Source organism: Littorina saxatilis, linkage group LG8, assembly GCF_037325665.1.
Source record: "Littorina saxatilis isolate snail1 linkage group LG8, US_GU_Lsax_2.0, whole genome shotgun sequence".
NCBI lineage: Eukaryota > Metazoa > Mollusca > Gastropoda > Littorinimorpha > Littorinidae > Littorina > Littorina saxatilis.
Window position 1 is genome coordinate 35,218,542 of NC_090252.1, and position 22,264 is coordinate 35,240,805.

General features: G+C 41.3%; 1 protein-coding gene across 2 annotated transcripts in view; it reads left to right on the forward strand.

Moving 5' to 3' along the window:
• The window catches only part of LOC138973386 (uncharacterized), a 38,075-nt gene extending 32,790 nt beyond the window's left edge, over nucleotides 1–5,285 (forward strand). Inside the window, exons 13-14 of one of the 2 annotated variants that reach the window (XR_011458001.1) lie at nucleotides 550–1,963; nucleotides 2,148–5,285. Coding sequence is in view for 1 of the 2 variants with exons in the window: in XM_070346100.1 (XP_070202201.1) it covers nucleotides 550–1,349 (800 nt within the window). In the remaining variant the exon portion in view is untranslated. Of the gene's footprint in view, nucleotides 1–549 lie in introns of both variants that reach the window. The other variant, XM_070346100.1, reaches the window with a different exon arrangement.
• Nucleotides 5,286–22,264: the final 16,979 nt, after the last annotated feature.

The window sequence follows — 22,264 nt, forward strand, 5'->3', positions numbered from 1 at the left end:
AGCCTTCAGCTATTTATAGCTCTAGGTTTTATTTGTGCAACAGTTCGATGGGGCACTTCTCAATTGTAAAGGGCTGTTTGTGATAGACTGGGTCTGACTACTGTTGTCTCCTTGTATACAGTTCTTGCAAACGTTGGAATTCAGCAATAGCAGAGTTTGTGATCTGGAGTCTTTGAACCATCATCAGTCATTGTGTTTGCTTCTGTCTGTTCTGAGGATAGTTTTCAATATCAAAAACGCAGTGATAGACAGGTGCAATAGCCTAGTGTTCAGAATGCTGGCCTTCCATCTAGTATACATTTCGGATGTGTCTAGTGGGTTAATGGTGGAGATGTTTCGGTCTCCTAGACCTAGGTCAACTTATGTGCAGAGCTGCTTGTGCTTTATACCCCTTCCTGTGTTTACACATGAACAAGATAAAGATGGAAACTACTGTTGTGTTTTTTTTAGTTTTCAAGATCAAGATCCTCTATTTTACATTTTACTTGGTCGGTTTGCTTTGTTTACTTGCTGCAACCCAGCTGATAATTTTGAATATCTGCTGTTCAGGTGATGCTCCTATTCCTCCTGATGATGTCATCCTGATCGTCGACCTCACTTCCGTCCACGGCTTGGAGCGTGCCGTCATCATCATCATCCCAGAGGTCAAGCCGCCCCCGCCGCTTCCCAGAAGCCTCCTGTTAAACCCTTTGTACGAAGATAAACTGCCGCCGAACGTGAGGGATCTTATTGAGATGCGACAGGCAGAGGGGAAAGACGATATCATCTTGACCGCAGACGGGAAGGAAGAGGAAGATCTTTCAGATGACCAAGAAAGTCTGCCAGAAAGTGTTGACCCTGCCTTCGTAAAACATGATCCCAACATCAAGGAAAGCATGGAAGCTGGGGAAGATTTGGTGATGACCGGGGATGGGAAGCATTTAGTGGAAGAAGAGGTAGAGGGGGATAGGGTTAGGGTTGCTGATGGAGAAATGAAAGAAGCTGGGTCCTCCTCAGAAGGAAGCCAGCGTCCTGCTCCTGAGGAAGAAGACGTAGAAATGAAAGACATCTCTGGCTTAGCAGAACAGGCAGGACGCCCCCAAGCCTCCCCACCCACCCCTGACCAAGCTTCAGAACAGAATAAATCCAAAGCTTCGTCCTTCAAAGAGGAACCATTCCGCTACACCGACACCCACAGCAAAAAACAGATTCAGGCAGCCATCGATTCCATGAGTCTGCAGTCGCGACAGGATATGTTCTACATTGGGTCCAGGGCTGTCTGTCAGCTTATTCTCGTTCACCCTGGCAAGGATCCTGAAAAGAAGAAGAAGAAGAAGGCAGCAGAGCCTATGCAGACAGACTGTAACTGAAATAGTAATGTCACAATTTTTCACAAGCTTTTGTGGATGCATCTGGATTTGTCACAGACTTTGGCCTATATGGAGACGAACAGTAACTAGGATGTTGGCTAGATGACATGCAGTTTTTGGATCACATCTTTCGTCTGGATTTGTCACAGACTTTGGCCTATATGGAGACGAACAGTAACTAGGATGTTGGCTAGATGACATGCAGTTTTTGGATCACATCTTTCGTCTGGATTCGTCATAAACTGTTATTGATTCATCGCTTATTTTTATGCATTCATTTAGATGTTTCACTGACTGTTGTGGATTCATCTCGATACAGTGGAACCCCCTCTAAAAATCTGAGAAAATCAGGTCTGTAAAAGGAACGGAGTCTTAAAATGGGGGTAAAATAACAGATGTTACGAGCGTATAAACAGAAAATCTGAAAAATAATAACATGAACAATGGTCCTGAAAATCAAGGCCTTGAAAAACCTGGGTAAGTCTTAAAAAGAAGGTTCCACTGTACATTATTTTCATGGATTCATTTAGATTCTTTACTAGAATGTATTGATTCATTTGGAGTCTTCATTAACTGTAGTAGACAATGCATGATTCCATTGCAATGAAGCTTAGGTCATGTGTGCTTAATTTTGCATGATTCCATTGCAATGAAGCTTAGGTCATGTGTGCTTAGTTTTGCATGATTCCATTGCAATGAAGCTTAGGTCATGTGTGCTTAATTTTGCATGATTCCATTGCAATGAAGCTTAGGTCATGTGTGCTTAGTTTTGCATGATTCCATTGCAATGAAGCTTAGGTCATGTGTGCTTAATTTTGCATGATTTCAACTGACAGGCCTTAAATGCATGTTCAACGAGAAGATGCTATTGAGATTAGTTGGTGAATCTTTGTTTAAATTACATGCTTGTTTGTTTGTTTTTAACAAGAGGTGCGTGTTTTTAAACCAGATTTGTGTATGTGTGTGCGTGTGTGCGCAAGCATGTGTGTTTTGATATGTAAGCAAAGGCAGCATTCTGTGTAAATAATCAGCTTGTGAATAGATTTAACTTTTTGAGTGTTACACTTTATCTGTTACCATACATGCAATCGCAGTGTGACATTTTGTATTCTGTAATCCGTTTGAAATGCAAATACTTGTTTCTTCAAAACACATTGTAGTATCATTATGTTATAGTTGAGCTTTGTTTGTATGTTTTGAGACCTATGTCCACATATATATTTGTGTGAAATTATTTTTGTAATCTCTGAATCATGCAGATTTGTTATTTATCTCTTCGATGAAATCTGTATAGAAATGTGATTACATGTTCAGCAACACTGTTAAAGGCTTACTAACTCGCTCCCGTGTTTACGATGTGTAGTTTGCCCACAATCGATGTCAAATGCATCATAAGGCCATATAATGACGATATGTCGCAATGCGCGGACCATATACATGCATTACAGCTTGTTCTAGCCTCTGAAAAAGTGAGGATGTCAACAAAGACGCGGAGTTATTTCCCTTGCGTCAACGTTCCCTCTGTTGGCAAATCTATAAATAGGACGATCTAGATCAAAATAAAAATTCAAATATCTCAACATTTAAGGGGTCCTAGACCACAATATCTTGCAGGGAACTTAATTTAGCATGTCTCCAGCTGTTGGTAAAGCAATTAGCGTGTATAGTCATCGAGTACATATGGCTTTAATGCCTGTTGTAGAGTTATTTATCAGATCATAATTTTGCAGTGACACTCTTCTTCCTGTTTGACATTTTTTTCTGGAATCATTTTTCAAACTGTATGTACATGTACAAGATTTTAAGATACTTCATGTTCAAAAGAAATCACTTTTGTAAACATAAATCATCCAAAAATAATTTCTACCATAGAAGTTGAAATGTTAAAACAAATTTTAAATCAAAGTGTAATTCACAAACTATGCCTTACACAAAATTAATGCACAAAGGGAGTGGTCAGCTAAGTCACATAGCATGTGGCTGCACCGACAACTAAAGGGAAATAACTGGAATCATTTCTGGCTTTTATTATTCTCGGAGTATATTGTGTTGCTACAGTCTTTTTATGTTTAGAAAATCTGGATCACTGAAATCTAAATTGTTCCATTAAAAAGATATTTAGATAGTACATACACATACTGCAAAGCTGGTAATTATAAATACATTATAATGAAACATAGTTCATATAAAAAGGTGGAAACCTGAATTCAACTGCTAAGATTTAGAACATTGGAGAGATGTTTGATCTGTGACAGCGTGTTTTTTTATTTGTTTTTACAAACATACTAGCAAAAAGAAGGAACCCTATATGTAAATACTCTACATGTAAAATCTGTTGTTTCATTCTAAAGTTAATGTTCAAAATTAATGTGCTGTATAATCTGTTTAGCTCAATAGTTAAAATACATAATACACTGATTATTAACATCATTATGGCTTCTTATTTGTACTCTCTCTTTTACAAATGGATTGTATATATATATATACCTTTTAACTGTCTGAAAATGCAGGCACTTTACCGGCACGGTTGGCCTTGTGGTAAGGTGTCCGCCCCGTGATCGGGAGGTCGTGGGTTCGAACCCCGGCCGGGTCATACCTAAGACCTTAAAATTGGCAATCTAGTGGCTGCTCCGCCTGGCGTCTGGCATTATGGGGTTAGTGCTAGGACTGGTTGGTCCGGTGTCAGAATAATGTGACTGGGTGAGACATGAAGCCTGTGCTGCGACTTCTGTTTTGTGTGTGGCGCACGTTATATGTCAAAGCAGCATCGCCCTGATATGGCCCTTCGTGGTCGGCTGGGCGTTAAGCAAACAAACAAACAAGCAGGCACTTTCTAATGTCTGTCAGTGCCTCACAAGTCCCAGAAACTCACCCTAAACTTTGAAATATTTAAAATACATGAGGTTAGCAAAGTTGAAAAGTGTATAGTATGCCTTTCATATTGTACATACTTGTATGGTGATGTAAAAAAAAAACCTAACAGACATCTATTTGATTTTTCAAGTTATGGCGCATTCACAGCTCCTGATACTTGTGTTAACAGTGGAACACCCCTTTTAAGACCTCACAAAATCTGATCTTAAAAGGGAGGTTCCAAATTACCTTGGTAGCTACTTTTTTTTTTTAAAGATGTAAGACTTCAGTATTCTGTTATTGCGTGAAGGGCCTGCATTCAAGTTTGCTCAATGCCATGTAATATTTGGAATGTTTACTGCACGACAGAAGAGGAAAATGCTGTTATTGTAATTGTGAAGTGACAAACTTGCAGACTTCTGATAGCACCCCCCGCGGGGTAGGGGGAAGAATTTACCCGATGCTCCCCAGCATGTCGTAAGAGGCGACTAACGGATTCTGTTTCTCCTTTTATCCTTGTTAAGTGTTTCTTGTATAGAATATAGTCAATTTTTGTTAAGATTTTAGTCAAGCAGTATGTAAGAAATGTTAAGTCCTTTGTACTGGAAACTTGCATTCTCCCAGTAAGGTAATATATTGTACTACGTTGCAAGCCCCTGGAGCAAATTTTTGATTAGTGCTTTTGTGAACAAGAAACAATTGACAAGTGGCTCTATCCCATCTCCCCCCTTTCCCCGTCGCGATATAACCTTGAATGGTTGAAAACGACGTTAAACACCAAATAAAGAAAGAATGATCTTAAAAGGGAGGTTCCAAATTACCTTGGTAGCTACTTTTTTTTTTTTTTAAGATGTAAGACTTCAGTATTCTGTTATTGCGTGAAGGGCCTGCATTCAAGTTTGCTAAATGCCATGTAATATTTGGAATGTTTACTGCACGACAGAAGAGGAAAATGCTGTTATTGTAATTGTGAAGTGACAAACTTGCAGACTTCTGATAGCAAAGCTTTGTTTTTTTATCCAGCTGTTTGTGATAAATGAATATAAATGCAATTTGTAACTGTTTACAAATTGTTAATGCATACATTTTACTTGTTTACACTGAGCTTTTGGTAAATTATGTTAATCATGTACCATGTTCCCGTCGCGATATAACCTTGAATGGTTGAAAACGACGTTAAACACCAAAGAAAGAAAGAAAGAAAGAATGTACCATGTTTTTGATAGGAAGGCAAAGAAGGGATGTTCTCATGAATGAATGATTTGATAGTGTACGCAGGAATGAGTTCGCTTCAGTACGTTTACACACACACAACCACACTCAAAGACAAAGTGCAGACACACACACAGACCAAGTGCAGACACACACACACACAAACAGATCAAGTGCAGACACACACACACACAAACAGATCAAGTGCAGACACACACACAGACCAAGCGCAGACACACAAACAGACCAAGCGCAGACACACACACACACAGACCAAGCGCAGACACACAAACAGACCAAGCGCAGACACACACACACACACAGACCAAGCGCAGACACACAAACAGACCAAGCGCAGACACACACACACACAGACCAAGCGCAGACACACACAGACCAAGCGCAGACACACACACACACAGACCAAGCGCAGACACACACAGACCAAGCGCAGACACACACACACACACAGACCAAGCGCAGACACACACACACACACACACAGACCAAGCGCAGACACACACACACAAGCAGACCAAGCGCAGACACACACACACACAGACCAAGCGCAGACACACACACACACAGACCAAGCACAGACACACACACACAGACCAAGCGCAGACACACACACACACAGACCAAGCACAGACACACACACACACACAGACCAAGCGCAGACACACACACACAGACCAAGCACAGACACACACACACACAGACCAAGCGCAGACACACACACACACAGACCAAGCACAGACACACACACACACAGACCAAGCGCAGACACACACACACACAGACCAAGCACAGACACACACCCACACACGAGCAGACCAAGCGCAGACACACACACACACAAGCAGACCAAGCGCAGACACACAAACAGATCAAGCGCAGACACACACACAAACCAAGCGCAGACACACAAACAGACCAAGGGCAGACACACAAACAGACCAAGCGCAGACACACACACAGACCAACTGTGCAGACACACACACACACAAACAGATCAAGTGCAGACACATACACAGACCAAGCGCAGACACACACAGACCAAGCGCACGCACACACACACACACACACACAGACCAAGCGCAGACACACACACACACACACACACAGACCAAGCGCAGACACACACACAAGCAGACCAAGCGCAGACACACACACACACAGACCAAGCGCAGACACACACACACACAGACCAAGCACAGACACACACACACACAGACCAAGCGCAGACACACACACACACAGACCAAGCACAGACACACACACACACACAGACCAAGCGCAGACACACACACACACACACAGACCAAGCACAGACACACACACACACAGACCAAGCACAGACACACACACACACAGACCAAGCGCAGACACACACACACACAGACCAAGCACAGACACACACACACACAGACCAAGCGCAGACACACACACACACACAGACCAAGCACAGACACACACACACACAAGCAGACCAAGCGCAGACACACAAACAGATCAAGCGCAGACACACACACAAACCAAGCGCAGACACACAAACAGACCAAGGGCAGACACACAAACAGACCAAGCGCAGACACACACACAGACCAACTGTGCAGACACACACACACACAAACAGATCAAGTGCAGACACACACACAGACCAAGCGCAGACACACACACACAAACAGATCAAGCGCAGACACACACACAGACCAAGCGCAGACACACGTACACGCAGGCACACACACAGACCAAGTGCAGACACACGTACACGCAGACACACACACACACAAACAGATCAAGCGCAGACACACACACAGACCAAGCGCAGACACACACACAGACCAAGCGCACACACACAAACAGACCAAGCGCAGACACACACAAACAGATCAAGTGCAGACACACACACACAAACAGATCAAGCGCAGACACACACACAGACCAAGCGCCGACACACACAAACGGACCAAGCGCACACACACAAACGGACCAACTGTGCAGACACACACACACACACACACAAACAGATCAAGCGCAGACACACACATAGACCAAGTGCAGACACACACAAACGGACCAACTGTGCACACACACACACACACACACACACACAAACAGACTGATCAAGCGCAGACACACACACACACACAAACAGATCAAGTGCAGACACACACAAACAGATCAAGTGCAGACACACACACACAAACAGATCAAGCGCAGACACACACAAACAGACCAACTGTGCAGACAGACACACACACACACACACACACACAAACAGACGAGGGGTAAGTCTATCTGCTGATCGACCCGTTTCATGTTTTCAGTGTGTTTGTGAACGTTGTACTTCAAATATTTACACCTATTGAAGCGTATTCTGAGTAAATTATGACTTTCCGTAGTTACTATAGAAATTCAAGCACCTGACAAGAGATGAACACACTTTTAATGTAATCAGTGGTAGAAATGATTACATCTGGGTCAAATTATATGATTTAAAATATAGCAGGAGCGTCATATTTCTTTAAATCTGTGGGGACACTCGAAGATTTTTCTGAACCCCACCCCTGGAAAAAGCATGTACTTGCTTTGAGTGTTTGGTTTTTGGCTCACGTAAGTGTAGCCTATGCGATCGTAACTTTGTCTGTCTGTGCGTGCGTTTGTGCGTGTGTGCGTGTGTGTGTATGTCTGTGGTAGAAACTTTAACATTTCCGAGTCTATGTGTGAGTGGTTATCCAAGACTGGATAAAGCTCGCATAAGATTATCACGGTCAAAAGTGTTTGACGTCAATTAATGCATCATGACGGCATGCCTCCCTGTAGTCTTTCTCTCTCGCGTGGTGTGTGTGGTCTCGGTCATTGTTATTTTGAGCGGGCCGAGACTATTTGGCAGTCGTGTCCCTGTAAGTAGGCTACATGCAGACACAGACAGATCTAGATCTAGTGTCTCTCTTTCTTGCACAGTCGTCACCTAAGCTTACTGTGTGTGTGGGTGTGTATGTGTGACGGAGTGATTGAGTTTGTGTTACTGTTTGTCGATTTCTTACGTGAGCCTTGATGGCTTCGCCTCTTGTTTTACTAGTTTTAGCACCAAAACAATGCTGCTCTTAACCCTCAAAACAAGGCCCAGAATGCACCAGATTGCACAGATTTTAACTGTTTTTCAAAAATGTTCCGGGGGACCATGCCCCTGGACCCCCCTAGTTCGCGCGCCTGCTTTGCTGATTTGCCCCCCCAAAAAGGAGGGACCCCCCCACTTACAACTCATTTGGTCCGGCCCTGATGTAATATTTTTTTTATATATATATATCTAGTATCATAACTCAGTCCCTTCATTTTTGGCTCACGTAAGTGTAGCCTATGCGATCGTAACTTTGTCTGTCTGTGCGTTTGTGTGTGTGTGTGTGTGTGCGTGTGTATGTCTGTGGTAGAAACTTTAACATTTCGTCATTTGAAGACGTCACATTATGGCGTAAGAGGGTTAGACGTCACGCGAAGGAATTACTGAAAGGTCCGGCTCGGTCATTGTTATTTTGAGCGGGCCGAGACTAGTTGGCAGTCGTGTCCCTGTAAGTAGGCTACATGCAGACAGACAGATCTAGATCTAGTGTCTCGCTTTCTTGCACAGTGTCACCTATGCTGTGTGTGTGTGTGTGTATGTGTGACGGAGTGATTGAGTTTGCCAGTGTTACTCACGGTTTGTTGATTTCAGTCTTTCGTGAGCCTTGAAGGCTTCGCCTCTTGTTATTTCTTTCACATAAAACTCGGTACAAAGTCTGATAATGTTGTGGAGATACTAGATCTATACGAATATTGCATGAACATACTTTAGTTTATGATCGTGCCTGCGGTTCTAAAAACAATGCAAAAATGGTCGGACGCAGAAATCCGATGTTTGCACTTTCGCTCGCTAGCTCTTCGAAAATGCATCAGAATTAACTTTTTTTGTTATTTCTTCGACTTAAAACTCGGGACAAAGTATGATAATGCTGTGAAGATACTAGATATATAAAAGAAAATATTACTTGAACATTCTTTAGTTTGAGGTTGAGCCTGCGTTCTTAGATCAATGCGAACAAGGTCGGACGCTGAACCACGATGCTTTCACTTTCGCTCGATAGCTCGTCGCAAAATGCATCATAACTCCCTTATTTTTTTTATTTCTGTGACTTAAAACTTGGTTTAAAGTCAGATAATGTTGTGAAGATACTATATATATATATAAAAAATATTACATGTACATGCTTGAGGCCGGGCAAGGTAGTGCAAGGTCGCGTGTGGCCGCGTGCGGTCGCGTAGTCTTTAGTCAGACCCCTATTGGATGACGTCATAAATCGTTCGGAGATGGTATTTATGTCCCAAATTTCCAAGCGATAGCCTTGGACAAAAAGTAAAGAAAAGAAAAGAAAACAAAAGAGAGTTTGACGTACTTGTGCAAAGCCTGTCCGGGTAAAAGACGTTATATGCACAAATACTTGAGTAAATAGCCTTTGCCTGCACGGCCACCTATGTGCACAAGGGCATACATGTGTATAAATAGCCAGTACGGTTTTCCCAGTGTGAGCTATTCATGCAGGGTCTACTCATGCAATGGCTTCGTGTTCTGGGTCTTTATAGAGCTGAGTCAGTTTCTGGTATTGTTTGGCTGTCCTTTCGTGGCTTCAGCTAAACGCAAGAAGAAGGGCATGCAAAACTGCATCGACTGGTTCACTGCTCGTCGATCTTCATCTGTAATAGCTTTGGTCTTCCCGACAACCTTTGACCTAGTTGTTATGCTGCATGTGAGATTTCAAACGAAACAGTAGAGACCGAACCGAAGCCGACTTCTCCGAATGTCGGCCTGTATGTTCTCCCCTCACAGGTAGCTATTTAGGTTGTCAGTGTTATAACTTCTGAGGAAAATACCCAAGTTTTACTTATTTCAAAAGCTTCCTACTAGCTACTACTAAATTGCTTATGGAGTTGAAACTTCATGAAACTTTTTGAAATTTATTGAAAATGCATAAATCAGTGTTTCCAGTTCCCCGACCGCGATGCTTTTATTTTTTCCCTCCCCACCCTTGAACTTTTTGATTTAATTGTTTGTAATTAAAAACTCAATTTTGAAGACTTTACAAGGACAACTGCTCTTCTCTGACGTCCATGCAGGGGACACAGCTTGTACGAATTAAAAACTAATAAAAAGCCACATATGTGCCTGGCAAAAAAATTTTTTTTTAAAAAGTGGCAAACACACATGCACCCACACACACGTCACACACTAATGCCACCATGCACCATGTACCATATTATCTCAATTTCCCAGTCTATCTGAAAACATTTTGTCAAATCTTGTCTAAAAGAAAAAGGAAATTGTTTTTTTTTAAACATAGCTGACCTACCCAACGTATCAATTCTTTAGCCTAATCGTCATCAGAAAAAGAAAAAAAATTTGTCTCCTAAATTATTTTAACTTTCTAAAATCCTAGAGAAGATAGTCCTAGACCAGCTCTCCTCCCACCTCTCTGCCAACAACCTCCTCACTCCGCACCAGTCAGCCTACCGCACGGACCATAGCACAGAGACCGCAGTCCTTAGTATCCTCAACAACATTTTGACTTCCTTAGACGATAACAAAATTTCCCTGCTCCTCCTGTTAGACCTTTCGGCCGCTTTCGATACAATTGATCATGAAATCCTACTGTCCCGCCTTGAGCACACTTTCGGCATCCAAAATTCAGTTCTAAATTGGTTCAGATCCTATCTCTCAGACAGAACAAATTTTGTAATTGTAAACGACGTCCCATCCCAGGAAACCTCCCTCCTTTTTGGCGTTCCCCAGGGCTCTGTGCTCGGGCCCGTGCTGTTCATGTACACCTCCCCTCTGACTGACCTCATCGACAGACATTCCGTTTCCCACGAAATGTTTGCTGACGACACTCAGCTTCAGAACTCAGCGACTCCCTCAGAATACGCCCAGATGACCACCTCCCTTCAGTCTTGCATTGCTGACGTTGAACTCTGGATGTCCACTAACAAGCTTAGACTTAACTGTGACAAAACAGAAGCCATTCGTTTCACCAAATCCTCCCTCTCCTCCTCTCTCTCTCTCCCTCCTTCTATCACTTTGGGCAGCAGCACTATTGAATTCTCAGACTCCGTCCGTGATCTTGGCATCTTTCTTGATAGCGATCTCTCCATGAAACACCATGTTATGAAAGTCTGTCAGTCCGCTTACATCGAGCTTAAGAGAATAGGTTCTATCCGCCCATACCTTACCGAAGATGCCACCAAGACCCTTGTTTCCTCCTACATTCTTTCTCGACTAGACTACGGAAATTCTGTTCTCATTGGCTGTCCTCAGTCTGTCATCCATCCTTTGCAGCGCGTTCAAAATTCTGCAGCCCGGCTTGTCTGCAAAGCCCCTCGGTCCCAGTCCTGTTCCCCCTTGCTAAAGAAACTTCATTGGCTCCCTGTAGAGCTGAGAATCCAATATAAGTGCTGCTGTATCTGCTACAAAATAATATCTGGCTCAGCCCCATCCTACCTGTCTGACCTGTTCACACTCTATACACCATCACGATCCCTCCGCTCCTCTGTAGACACTAGAATATTCCGTCTATCTTCTTTTAGTCGCAAACAGCACGGCCAGAGAGCCTTCTCCCACTCTGTTGCCGTTGCGTGGAACTCTCTCCCTTACTCTATCCGACACTGCCAAACATTCTGTTCCTTCAAATCAAACCTTAAAACACACTTCTTCACCCAGTATTTTGATTAATTTTATTTCAACATGGTGCATTTTTGAATCAGGTGTTTGAATGTTTTGCCTGTGTTAGTATGCTTGCAGATTGTATTGATGTAGTGTTTGAGTTTCGTTGTTCACTTGTGTGCTGAATGCTGCTGCACATGCTTTTGCTTTGCTTTGTATGTATTATGTATGTTTGTCATTGTAAAGCGCTTTGAGAATGTAAAGCGCTCTATAAATCTCCCATATTATTATATTATTATTATTAAATACAATTGTACTTAAGTCACTTAAAGTGTCATAGCTTTTGTTTAAGTAAAAATATTAATAATAATACAAGTAATAATAATGATAGTAATGATGATGACAGCTTATAGTGCACGAACCTCAGGGATCTGTGCTCTCCGCGCTTTACATATATATATTTAACTATTAATGAAATCACACTATTTGAACTTAAAGCCTATATTTAAACATATATATTATAATAGTATTATTATCCTTGTTTTCACTACCTATTTTATTCATGTTTTTATTACTTAGTTAGTGGAAGAATCTTTTGTAATGTATGTTTGATGGTGTATGCTTTTAATTAAGCGTTGCTGACTATGAATGTAGATGTAAATGCTTGTATAACTGTGTTTTAATTTTAAATGTGTCAAGCGCAAAGAGCATAATTGTAAAGTTATGATGTTGCGCTATATAAATGCTCATTTATTATTATTATTATTATTATTATTAATAGCAGTGGGAAATCTACAGGTATGTTTTCCTAGTTTTGTGTGGTGTTGGCGGTGATTTGTTGTTTCTTCTGTTGTTTGTGTGTGGGTGGTTTTTTTCATGGTAAATTGGTTGGTTTGTGTATTTCCTTGCATATTGTGAATTTCTGTTGCCTCAGCCTTTAACTAAAAACCACTGCTACTGCTGTTTCTGTTGTTTCAGACACCCAAAAAAGGGAATTTATGCACCAGATCATGACCGTATGTGATGTATACTATTTCTCTGTCGTCTGCTCCTGGAGCAGACGATTTTGTTTTGGAATGACCTGAATGACACGGGGTGCTGGGTAAAACAGCGGATGATGGGTAAATTCTAAATATAGCCCACAATCATCCCGACTGTAACCACTGCTACTGCTGCTTCTGTTGTTTCAGACACCCCCCAAAAGTCCTGAATGATTAAGACTGAAGCTGGCCTCACCAAATAAGAAGCGACAGGGCAACGCTACCTCAGTATGCGGGTTGCCAGTTGCTGACCATACCACGACACCGGCAAGCACGACATCACCAGCTGCAACAGTGACAATGGCAACACCACCAACCACCACACCGGCAACAACAGCTGCTCCTCCGATGGGGGTAGGAGGGGCAGCAACAGGCAGCACAGCACCTACTCCCACTTTTGAATTCAAGGACTATGAGGATGCCCCAGGATTTGTCAACAGGGTAAGACTAAGAGAAAAATGTGTTCACCATCAGGTGAGCTTCTTAACACTTTCTACCCCACCTATGTTGACCAATTTTGTTTATTGCGTTTTTACGGGTCACATGACGAAATTGTAACTAACCATTCATGGTCAAACATGCACCCTATATCAATTGTTATCGCATTTTTACTGATCACATGACAAAACATGCTGTTGTCATTGGTCAACTAGGAACTGTATATCAATTGACATCGCGCAGGAAGTTCCCAGCGAATTTGATATCGCGCAGGAAGTAGTTTATCAATTTTAATTTTGAAGAATAAAAGTCTCACCTGAAGGAAACAAATGTCTCCTTTTTTTTTTAAATCACAAATTTATAAAAGAAAAGTAATTGAATCAGAAAGATTAAGCTGTGCAATGAATAAAATCAAACTGTTCCCACCCAGCTTTAACAGAGAAGTAGTAGAAAAGAATGTTACAATCTTACCGACTGAGGTAGTTGGAACAGCCATAAACAAAGCTGACCTTGAAAGTACCAGTAGTGGCAGTACTTAGAAAACTGTGAGATCTCTTGCAGTGTTTCAGCGCACATCACTCACAAAAAGGCAGGAAATGAGCAGCCGATTTAAACAGTTCGCACCTGCAGGAACCATTGTCCACCTTTCTTAGTCGTAGCCATACAACTTGATCAACCGAACAACTTTCAGCATCGTTCACAGTCACAGCGCCGTCGGAGGACGCCATTTTGGATGTGTCGTAAGCGAGACTGAGCTTCGACAACATTATTATGCAATCCGCCGATACCGACAAATACCTGGAAGCTTTCTTGGGCACAGAAAATGAGCCAGAGGACTTCGCTGATACTGCCTGGCGCACTTCAGTTCCTGCCATCGTTCAGAATTGCCAAATCGAACAGTCAAAAAGAGCGACTGAGGAAGTAACTGGGACATTCTTCGCTGTTCCTTCGAACTGGCAACTCCACTGAACTTGTTAGCCTTTGTTGGTGATCTGTTTCGACCGTATATTTTTGTTCTTTTTTCATTATAAATGCCTTATTTTGTCTGAGAAAAAGAACCAGTTACTAAAAAATAAAAGTAAGAGCAGCAAACGGTTACGAAAGCAGGAAAAGACAACCCAACATTTCCAACATTAAATACAAGGCAGTAGCCTCCCTTGCGTTTCTCTGACTTCTTAGGTAGGTTTATGATTCCTACTGTTCCGAAATCGAATGCGATAAAATCGTTATCGTTAGATTTGACTGTGATATCAACATTTATCAGTCTGAATGTCTCGAAAGGCTGAATCATATCAGATCTCGGCTTACGCCTCGATCTGATATGATTTCAGCTTTCTCGACATTCAGACTGATAAATGTTGATATCACAGTCAAATCTAACGATAACTAATAATATATATCGCAGGAAGTCGTCATAGCCAAGTGATATCTCGCAGGAAGTGACTAATCACTTATGGGCGCCATCTTTAGACGGTCACTTCAAAAACAGTGGAGCGAGATATTTCCCATAAACATTCTTTGATGAAGAATTGAGTACACAACAAGCGAAAAGGCAAATCGTCAAAAAAGAGAAAAGCAAGCCCAATCTTTTGTACGCAGTCATGTGTCCTAGAAATTGGATCTGAAGTCTTACCGACGGGGATTGCATTGAATGGCAATTTAGCAGAAAAACAATAAGAGGCACAAGCAGCAGACACTTGTGAGAACTGGATAACTTTGACTACAATTTGAAAGAGATTTTACCCCCTAGCGAGATAGAAGCAAAAGTGTCTGCAGGCACAATGGTTTACACCGCACCAGCCCTAAAATTAAAACGTAACTAACTTGACAACTCGATGAAGAAAACAGAGGGAATGAAAGGGAGAGAGACTGGAAGAGGTCACATTCACTGTGCATAATTCCTACCTGGATCATTGCGACTCACGCATTGTTACATAATCGCAAGTCTTTCAGCAGGGACAGTTCTGTGAAAGGAAAAGACAATTTTCTGAAATTCTGATCACTTCAATGTCCATCGTTCAGTGAAAACGACCATCCGAGTTGTCGAGAAGAAGTTCTGAAACACGTCACGTTCCAAATCAAAAGACGACATTTTATTCTCTTACGTCACTATTCTTGGTAGCGGCTTTGCTACGAGTATGCCATAGTCTTGGTTGGCCGAGACCTTGAGGGGATCCCAAAGAAGACTCCTTAGCAGCTACTGACGGGAGGTTTACGGAAGAGCCTGTCTTGTTTATTTTGAAAAAGGATGCATGAAACTGTCCAAAACAAAACGCAATAAATTCGTTATTGTTAGATGTGGCTGTGATATCCACATTTATTAGTCACAATGTCTCAAAAGGCGGAAACATATCAGATCTCGGCTTACTATTTAAGCTGAGACCAGCTGTGCTGCAGCAGGTCACTCAGAATTGTAGTAGCTGTGTAGAAACTGTGTATCAACACGCTGGAATGCAGGCATTAGATCGATGTTACAGGAAGCGACTGAAGCTAACAGTCAGAGCGAATATATCCGTACCTGCTCAGATAAAGCCAAATGAGTGGGTACGGATATATCCGTACCTGGGAGACAATGAGTTAATGTGTGTATACCACCCACAGTTAATAATTTGGGTGCATACTCAGTATTGGAGGCACATGCTTTTTGAAAAATAGCCAGTCACATTCTGATGAGAGGGATTTTTGACACATCAATATTCAAAAACACCATCAAGTCACATCTCAAAGCAGCAAACCCTGTATTCTCAACCACAATTATACCATAGGGAAAGTTATTAACTTCATTGATATGGATATAATGTAAGTGTGGACTGTCTTTCAGTAGATGTAGTTGTCAAACAAAGGAAATGTTGCTTTACAAAACAAAACTGCATCCCTTCCTTTTGATGTTTACATTTTGTAAAACCGTCAAAATAAAACCATTCAAATTTCATTTTAAAAGCAAACAAGAGCCTCCTGTGCTGAAGTGTAAATGCCAGGAAGGTGAGAAATGTGATGTCCTGCGAGCAACAGAAACTTGGAATGCAGTTACTTCCCTTGCGCTGAGTGTTCATTTCTTGCTGATGCATGAGTCGAAAGAGCTAGAGAGATTGTGTGTGTGTGCGCGTAATGTGAACACATTCAGTTGCAGTTATACCAACGCAGTTAGAAGAAAAGAACAGTAAAGATAGGTCAAGTTTATTTGTTGTTGTTCTTGGTGGTGGTGGTGGTGTTTTTGTGTGTGTATTTTGTGTGTGTATTTTGGTGGGTTTTTTTTGGGGGGGAGGGGGGGGGGGGTTGGTTAGCCTTTATGAACAAGTATATGTTTCTGGTATGGCCGTTTGTGATGATGATGATAATGATGATGATGATGATGATGATGATATTTTTCAGATGTTTGGGTCACTCATGCAAGTTCAAAAGTCCACAGCAACTGTTCAGCGTGAGCTTGTTGACAACTGGTGGAAGATCATCCAGAAGTGGTATCCAGACATGCACAGCCAGGTCTACACAGTCCCTCCAGTCCATTTCAACTCTGTCTCCTACAAACCCAAACCTGAAAAGTCTACTCAGCCACTTGAACCATATGAACGTTTCGGCATGTACATGTACAAACCCTCATTGTACAGCACCGTGAAGGATGACGAAGCACAACAGCGCTCCCTGTGGACAATCTCTTCCTTCTTGGAATGGAAAAATTCAAAAGCTTTTGTTCTGTCCAACATGGAGTTTCAGAATTATCTGAACAAAGACTATGCTCCCGCAGCAGGGGCAAACATTCCATGTTACACCAGGGCAAACATAAAAAATCAGGAAGGAGATGTGGATGTCCTTGTCATCCATAAAGAGCAAGGAGTTTTTGTCTTTGAGGTCAAGGCCATTGGAGACAGTGATGCTGTTCGTCAGACGCCAGAACAAGATAAATTGATGGTATAATTAATTTCAACCTCTAGTTTTTTACCTTGTTGTCATAAGGCTTTTTACAGCTGGTAAAGGGATGCTTTCAAGTACCTCAATGTACAGTCAACAATCTCTCTGTTATGCTTTTTTTTTTAAACTGTTTTTTTAATTTTTTTTGTAATACTCTTTTCCCCTCATTTTAAGGCCATTCTTTTGTGCTATCAAGAGGACAATCAAGATTTTATAAAATTTGAACAGGACATTTTTTTCATAAACCACGTCAAATACAAAATGAAAACAAAGGAAACAATTCTCACGTACTGACGTATATAGTCAAAACAGACAACAGGCTTCTTTCAGTCCTCACGCTTTCAGTTATAACAAATTACAAGAAGAAACAATTAAGGTTGAACAAGAAGAAAAGAAATTCAAAAGAAAGAAAAGAAGAAATACAATCGAGCAAGGAAATAAGCAAGCAAAGACACACAAAAAACATGTCGTCGCTGTAATTCACAAACCTCGTATCTCAGTTTTTGCTGTTTTGAGAAAAAGGAAAAGAACTGTTGAAAAACCACCGCTTAAGATATAACTTCAATTTATGGGTTTATATTTTTCTTTAAAACAGTACAATACTGTTCTTAATGTGTGTTCATGTCAGTTATTAATAATATTCCATTCAATTGAACAAAATATTGAAATATGGGAGCTTTGTATCCAAAGGAGTCATCCAGAAGTGGTATATATGAGGGTTTTTTATGCAAGCTAAAACTACAACAGCAGGAACCCCTATCTTTTATATGATGACATAGTTTCCGTCAAAGTGTGGCACAAAAACCTCATCAGTTTTAACTTCAGCGGTTTGTTTTGCCTTTCATGCACTTCAAAGAAATGAAGATAGAGTTTTCTTCTCAAGAACTTTTCTACACTTTAGAAAGCAGTTGGAGCTACGAGCTTTTATCACCAAACGGGCAACATAATAAGGGAGCCTACTATTGTTTTAGTTCCAAAACCTCAAAAATGGAGATACAAGGTTTGTGGATTACTAGCCACGATGTGCATAAAAAAAACCTATGCAAACAGCTCCAACATGCACACTGACAAAAAGAAGCAAAATAATCAGCAATAGAGCACACACACACAACAATTACAAACAAAAAACAAAGGACGAATGATTCTACCAATAACATGTACTATTCAGTGAAAATAGACAATTTTCGAAAATAACTGAGACTGTCAGGATTTTCAGCAGTCTGGAAGATTAAGAGCCCCTTTACCTCGGACAGTCTTATTACACATCATCCAGAGCGTGTTCCATGCTTTCGATCGGCTCTTAAATTTACCTGTGATCGGGACAAACAACTAACTCTGAAGTGCATGTTATCCAGCGCGCGCACAATATAATACCCTTTAGTTTCGAACATCAGCTTTCGAGAGTTGATCGTTGATGACACAACCATTTGTCGAGGGTAGCGTAGGCACCCGGTCTGCTCCCCGCCTAAAAAAGGCCAGTGCCGTTCCGTCTTCGAGGGACTGCGTGGGTTTCATTTCGGAGTTTTCCTTCTCCTAGACGGTGGAAATAATAGCTGGCACGTTGGGATGGGTTTGACTTGAGGTCACGTGAGTTCAGGAAAACACACGTGCTTAGCGAACACTTCCAGTGATCAGCAAGCTTTCGGTGGCGAATCGTGCCTCCGATGATTATATTTTCGAACGAAAATGGTTTCATATTTAGCGCACACTGCATAGAATACACATCATGGTTAGTTAATAGTCCAGATCGCAGGATTAAGCTGATCGGAATCGTGGAACATGCTCCAGATGTTGTGAAAATCTTGTCCGAAGTAAAGGGGCTCTTACTCTACCAGAACGCTGACAATTAATCCTGACAGGGTGGAAAACATCTATTGGTTAAAAAACATTTTGTTTCATGATCTATACATGTATTTATACAGGAAATCTGTACAAAGTTGGAGAAGATTGTAATCAAGCAGATGAACAAGGAAAGGCAGGTACTGAAGGATTTGCTCAATGTCCTTGACCCCAACAAGAACATCAAGGTCAGAGCTGGTACGTATGTTCAGACTGTGTGAAACATGTGTGAAATATGAAGAGTGAAATAAATGAAAGCTGCTTGTGATAAATTAACAATATTTGCAGTCATTACCAAAGTGTGATAAAAAAAAATGTTATTTAAGTCTTAAGCCTGGCTTGGTTGCTAAGCAGTCAGTCATTCTTCCTGCAAACTCTATATGAATTTAAGTTTCAGAACTACCCAATTCCCAAGAGGCTTTTTTGCATGACAAAAGAACATTTGCTGGATCATCAGCCAGACAGATCTTAAGCTAATGGAATAAAACATGACAGACATTCACTCAAAACAAACAATAAGGCTTAATTTACGCATAGTATCATGTACAATGTACTTGATCACCTCCAGTGTTGATTTGTTGTTGTTGTTTTTCCAGGGCTTGTTTTGGTTAACACAAGAAGGAAACATCTGAAACAAGCTGTACACAAGCTTACTGATGCTGTATTACATGTAAGTGCAATACATGTATAACATTTTCCCCCAAGTTCTGCTCAACAGAGATCTAAACTAATACTTGGAGAAAAAAACATTAATGCATGACGTTTTGTTTCAAAGATAAAATAATTCATAAGTGTATGATATTTTATTCCAAACTTGATTGCAGCTGAGAAGTAAATGTGGTTATAGCCATTTAGTACAACTTTGAATAGAGGATTTATTTTGCAAAAGTCACGTGACAATCATTCAAAAGAGGGCAGCCTTCAAAATCAACCCAACAAAACCCACACAGCTTGAATTGCTCATCAGCGATTGGTCCATGTGCTACTCATTAATATGCATGATGTTACAGCAGAGGAATTCTGATTTCCCATAAATGTCTTCACAAGACTTTTTGTTTCGGTTTGTGAATCGTTACATCTGTCATTCTTCTTTATGTGCTATTGTCTGTCTTCTTTTTTTCTGTTTTGTGTGTTTGCCTGTAGTCACAGAACCTAGGGTTGAAACGTCGCTCGTATTAATTGTTCCGTAGTACTCGTTCTCACATGAGTATACAGTATTTGTTTGTCTTTTTATCTACATTTTTTAATTCTAAAATGGAAAAAAAAGTCTGAAGTTTAACCCTTTCACTGCCAATCAAAACTTGCGTATGTGCATTCCTGACTGCCAGGGAATATTGGAGTGCCGGGTGTAATAATTCACAAAAAATTCTAGCTCCAAACTGGCAGTAGGTAGGTAAGTAAAACCTATGTTATTTTTAAAGGAAATTGAACCAAGAATCTGTTTTTAGTGTCTAATCATGGAAATAATAATTAGTTTGGCTTATAATGATGTTTAAATATGAACTTTTGAAAAATCAGTCCGGCGCATCTTCCGGTGCCTGTGGATCAAACACAGGTGGCTGTTTTGCTTGCTCCAAGAAAGGATTATAATCACTGTCATCTACCTGTTTCCAACGAATTGTCTGAAAGAAGATCTCCCCCTTCCCCTGTCAGTATCCATAATCATTTGCACCGCCTGTAGCGTCAGTCCAGCTTTGTTTTTCCCTACTAGGGCCCGGTCGACTATCACCGTTAGCCATTTTGACGAGTCGAGATTTCTCTCCCCTACCCTGTCGCTAAGGCCGAAAATAGCCTTCAGATGCAAAACCGCGTCACCACTTATGTTTATTCATGAGAATGAGGTATCCTTCCAAGCCATTGGCTGCTATTTGTGTGTCAGCAGTGACATAGCATTTGTGGAAAATCCCGGAACGGAGAAGACGGGTAAACCCGTTCTAAGGCGCTGCGGCTGCACAAGCGCATGACGGGTATACCCGTCATGCAGTCAAGTGGTTAACAGACAAAATTTAGCAATGACCCAGTATGTAGTTGATGATGTAGGCTGATTTCACATTTGTATGATGTCATTGCTTTCATACCATGTGTGTGTGTTTTTAAAAAAAAAATGTCATCGGAGTTGGTACAGATCAAGCATGTTAACAGAAAAATTATTGTTGCAAATTGAGTTCAAATAAGACTATGTGCCTACTTACATCATGGAGTGAAGCTTACGAAACGATTCTGAGGTTGTTTTGGTAGATTGGAACAGTTTATAGTTATATGGGCTGGGTTTTCGGCAGTTCTGTCTCAAAATACTAACTATCCTTTTGGTTTACAACAGAATTTGAAGCAGGCAATGGGCTTGGACCCTGCGGACCCAGAATCGACAGACAAGATAAGTGACATCACACTGTGTGCGGATGACATGCCTGGCAGTACACTGGAAGGCTCCCCGGCAATGAATGATCAGATTTTGAAGAATGTGGACAAAGTGTGGACAGCTTTGCGAAATGTTGATGGAAACTCCAAACCAATGGACGATGACCTGTATGAACATATTGTGGCGCTGTGAGTTTTTCTGAAGCAATTTTTTTTGTGGCACATACCAGTAACAGACATTTAGATTTGTCAAATGTCAAATAGTGGAACCCCCATTTTATTAAGACTCCCCAATTTAAGACTCCCTCCCTTTTAAGACCTAATTTTTTCAGATTTTGGGAGGTCTTAAAAGGGGGGTCAGTGGAAGCTAATTTTTAAAAGCTCTAAAAATCTTAGAAATTCAGGTGTTACAGAGGAGGCCGGGAGTCTTAACCCTTAGGCTGGTTGTCGCGACATATGTCGCGCTACTTTACGTATACTGTCACCTGGTTGTCACGACATATGTCGCGCTACTGGCTCAGTCTGTTTGGTCGGTTCCGATTACCTCCCATGGATGCGAAAACCTATATGAC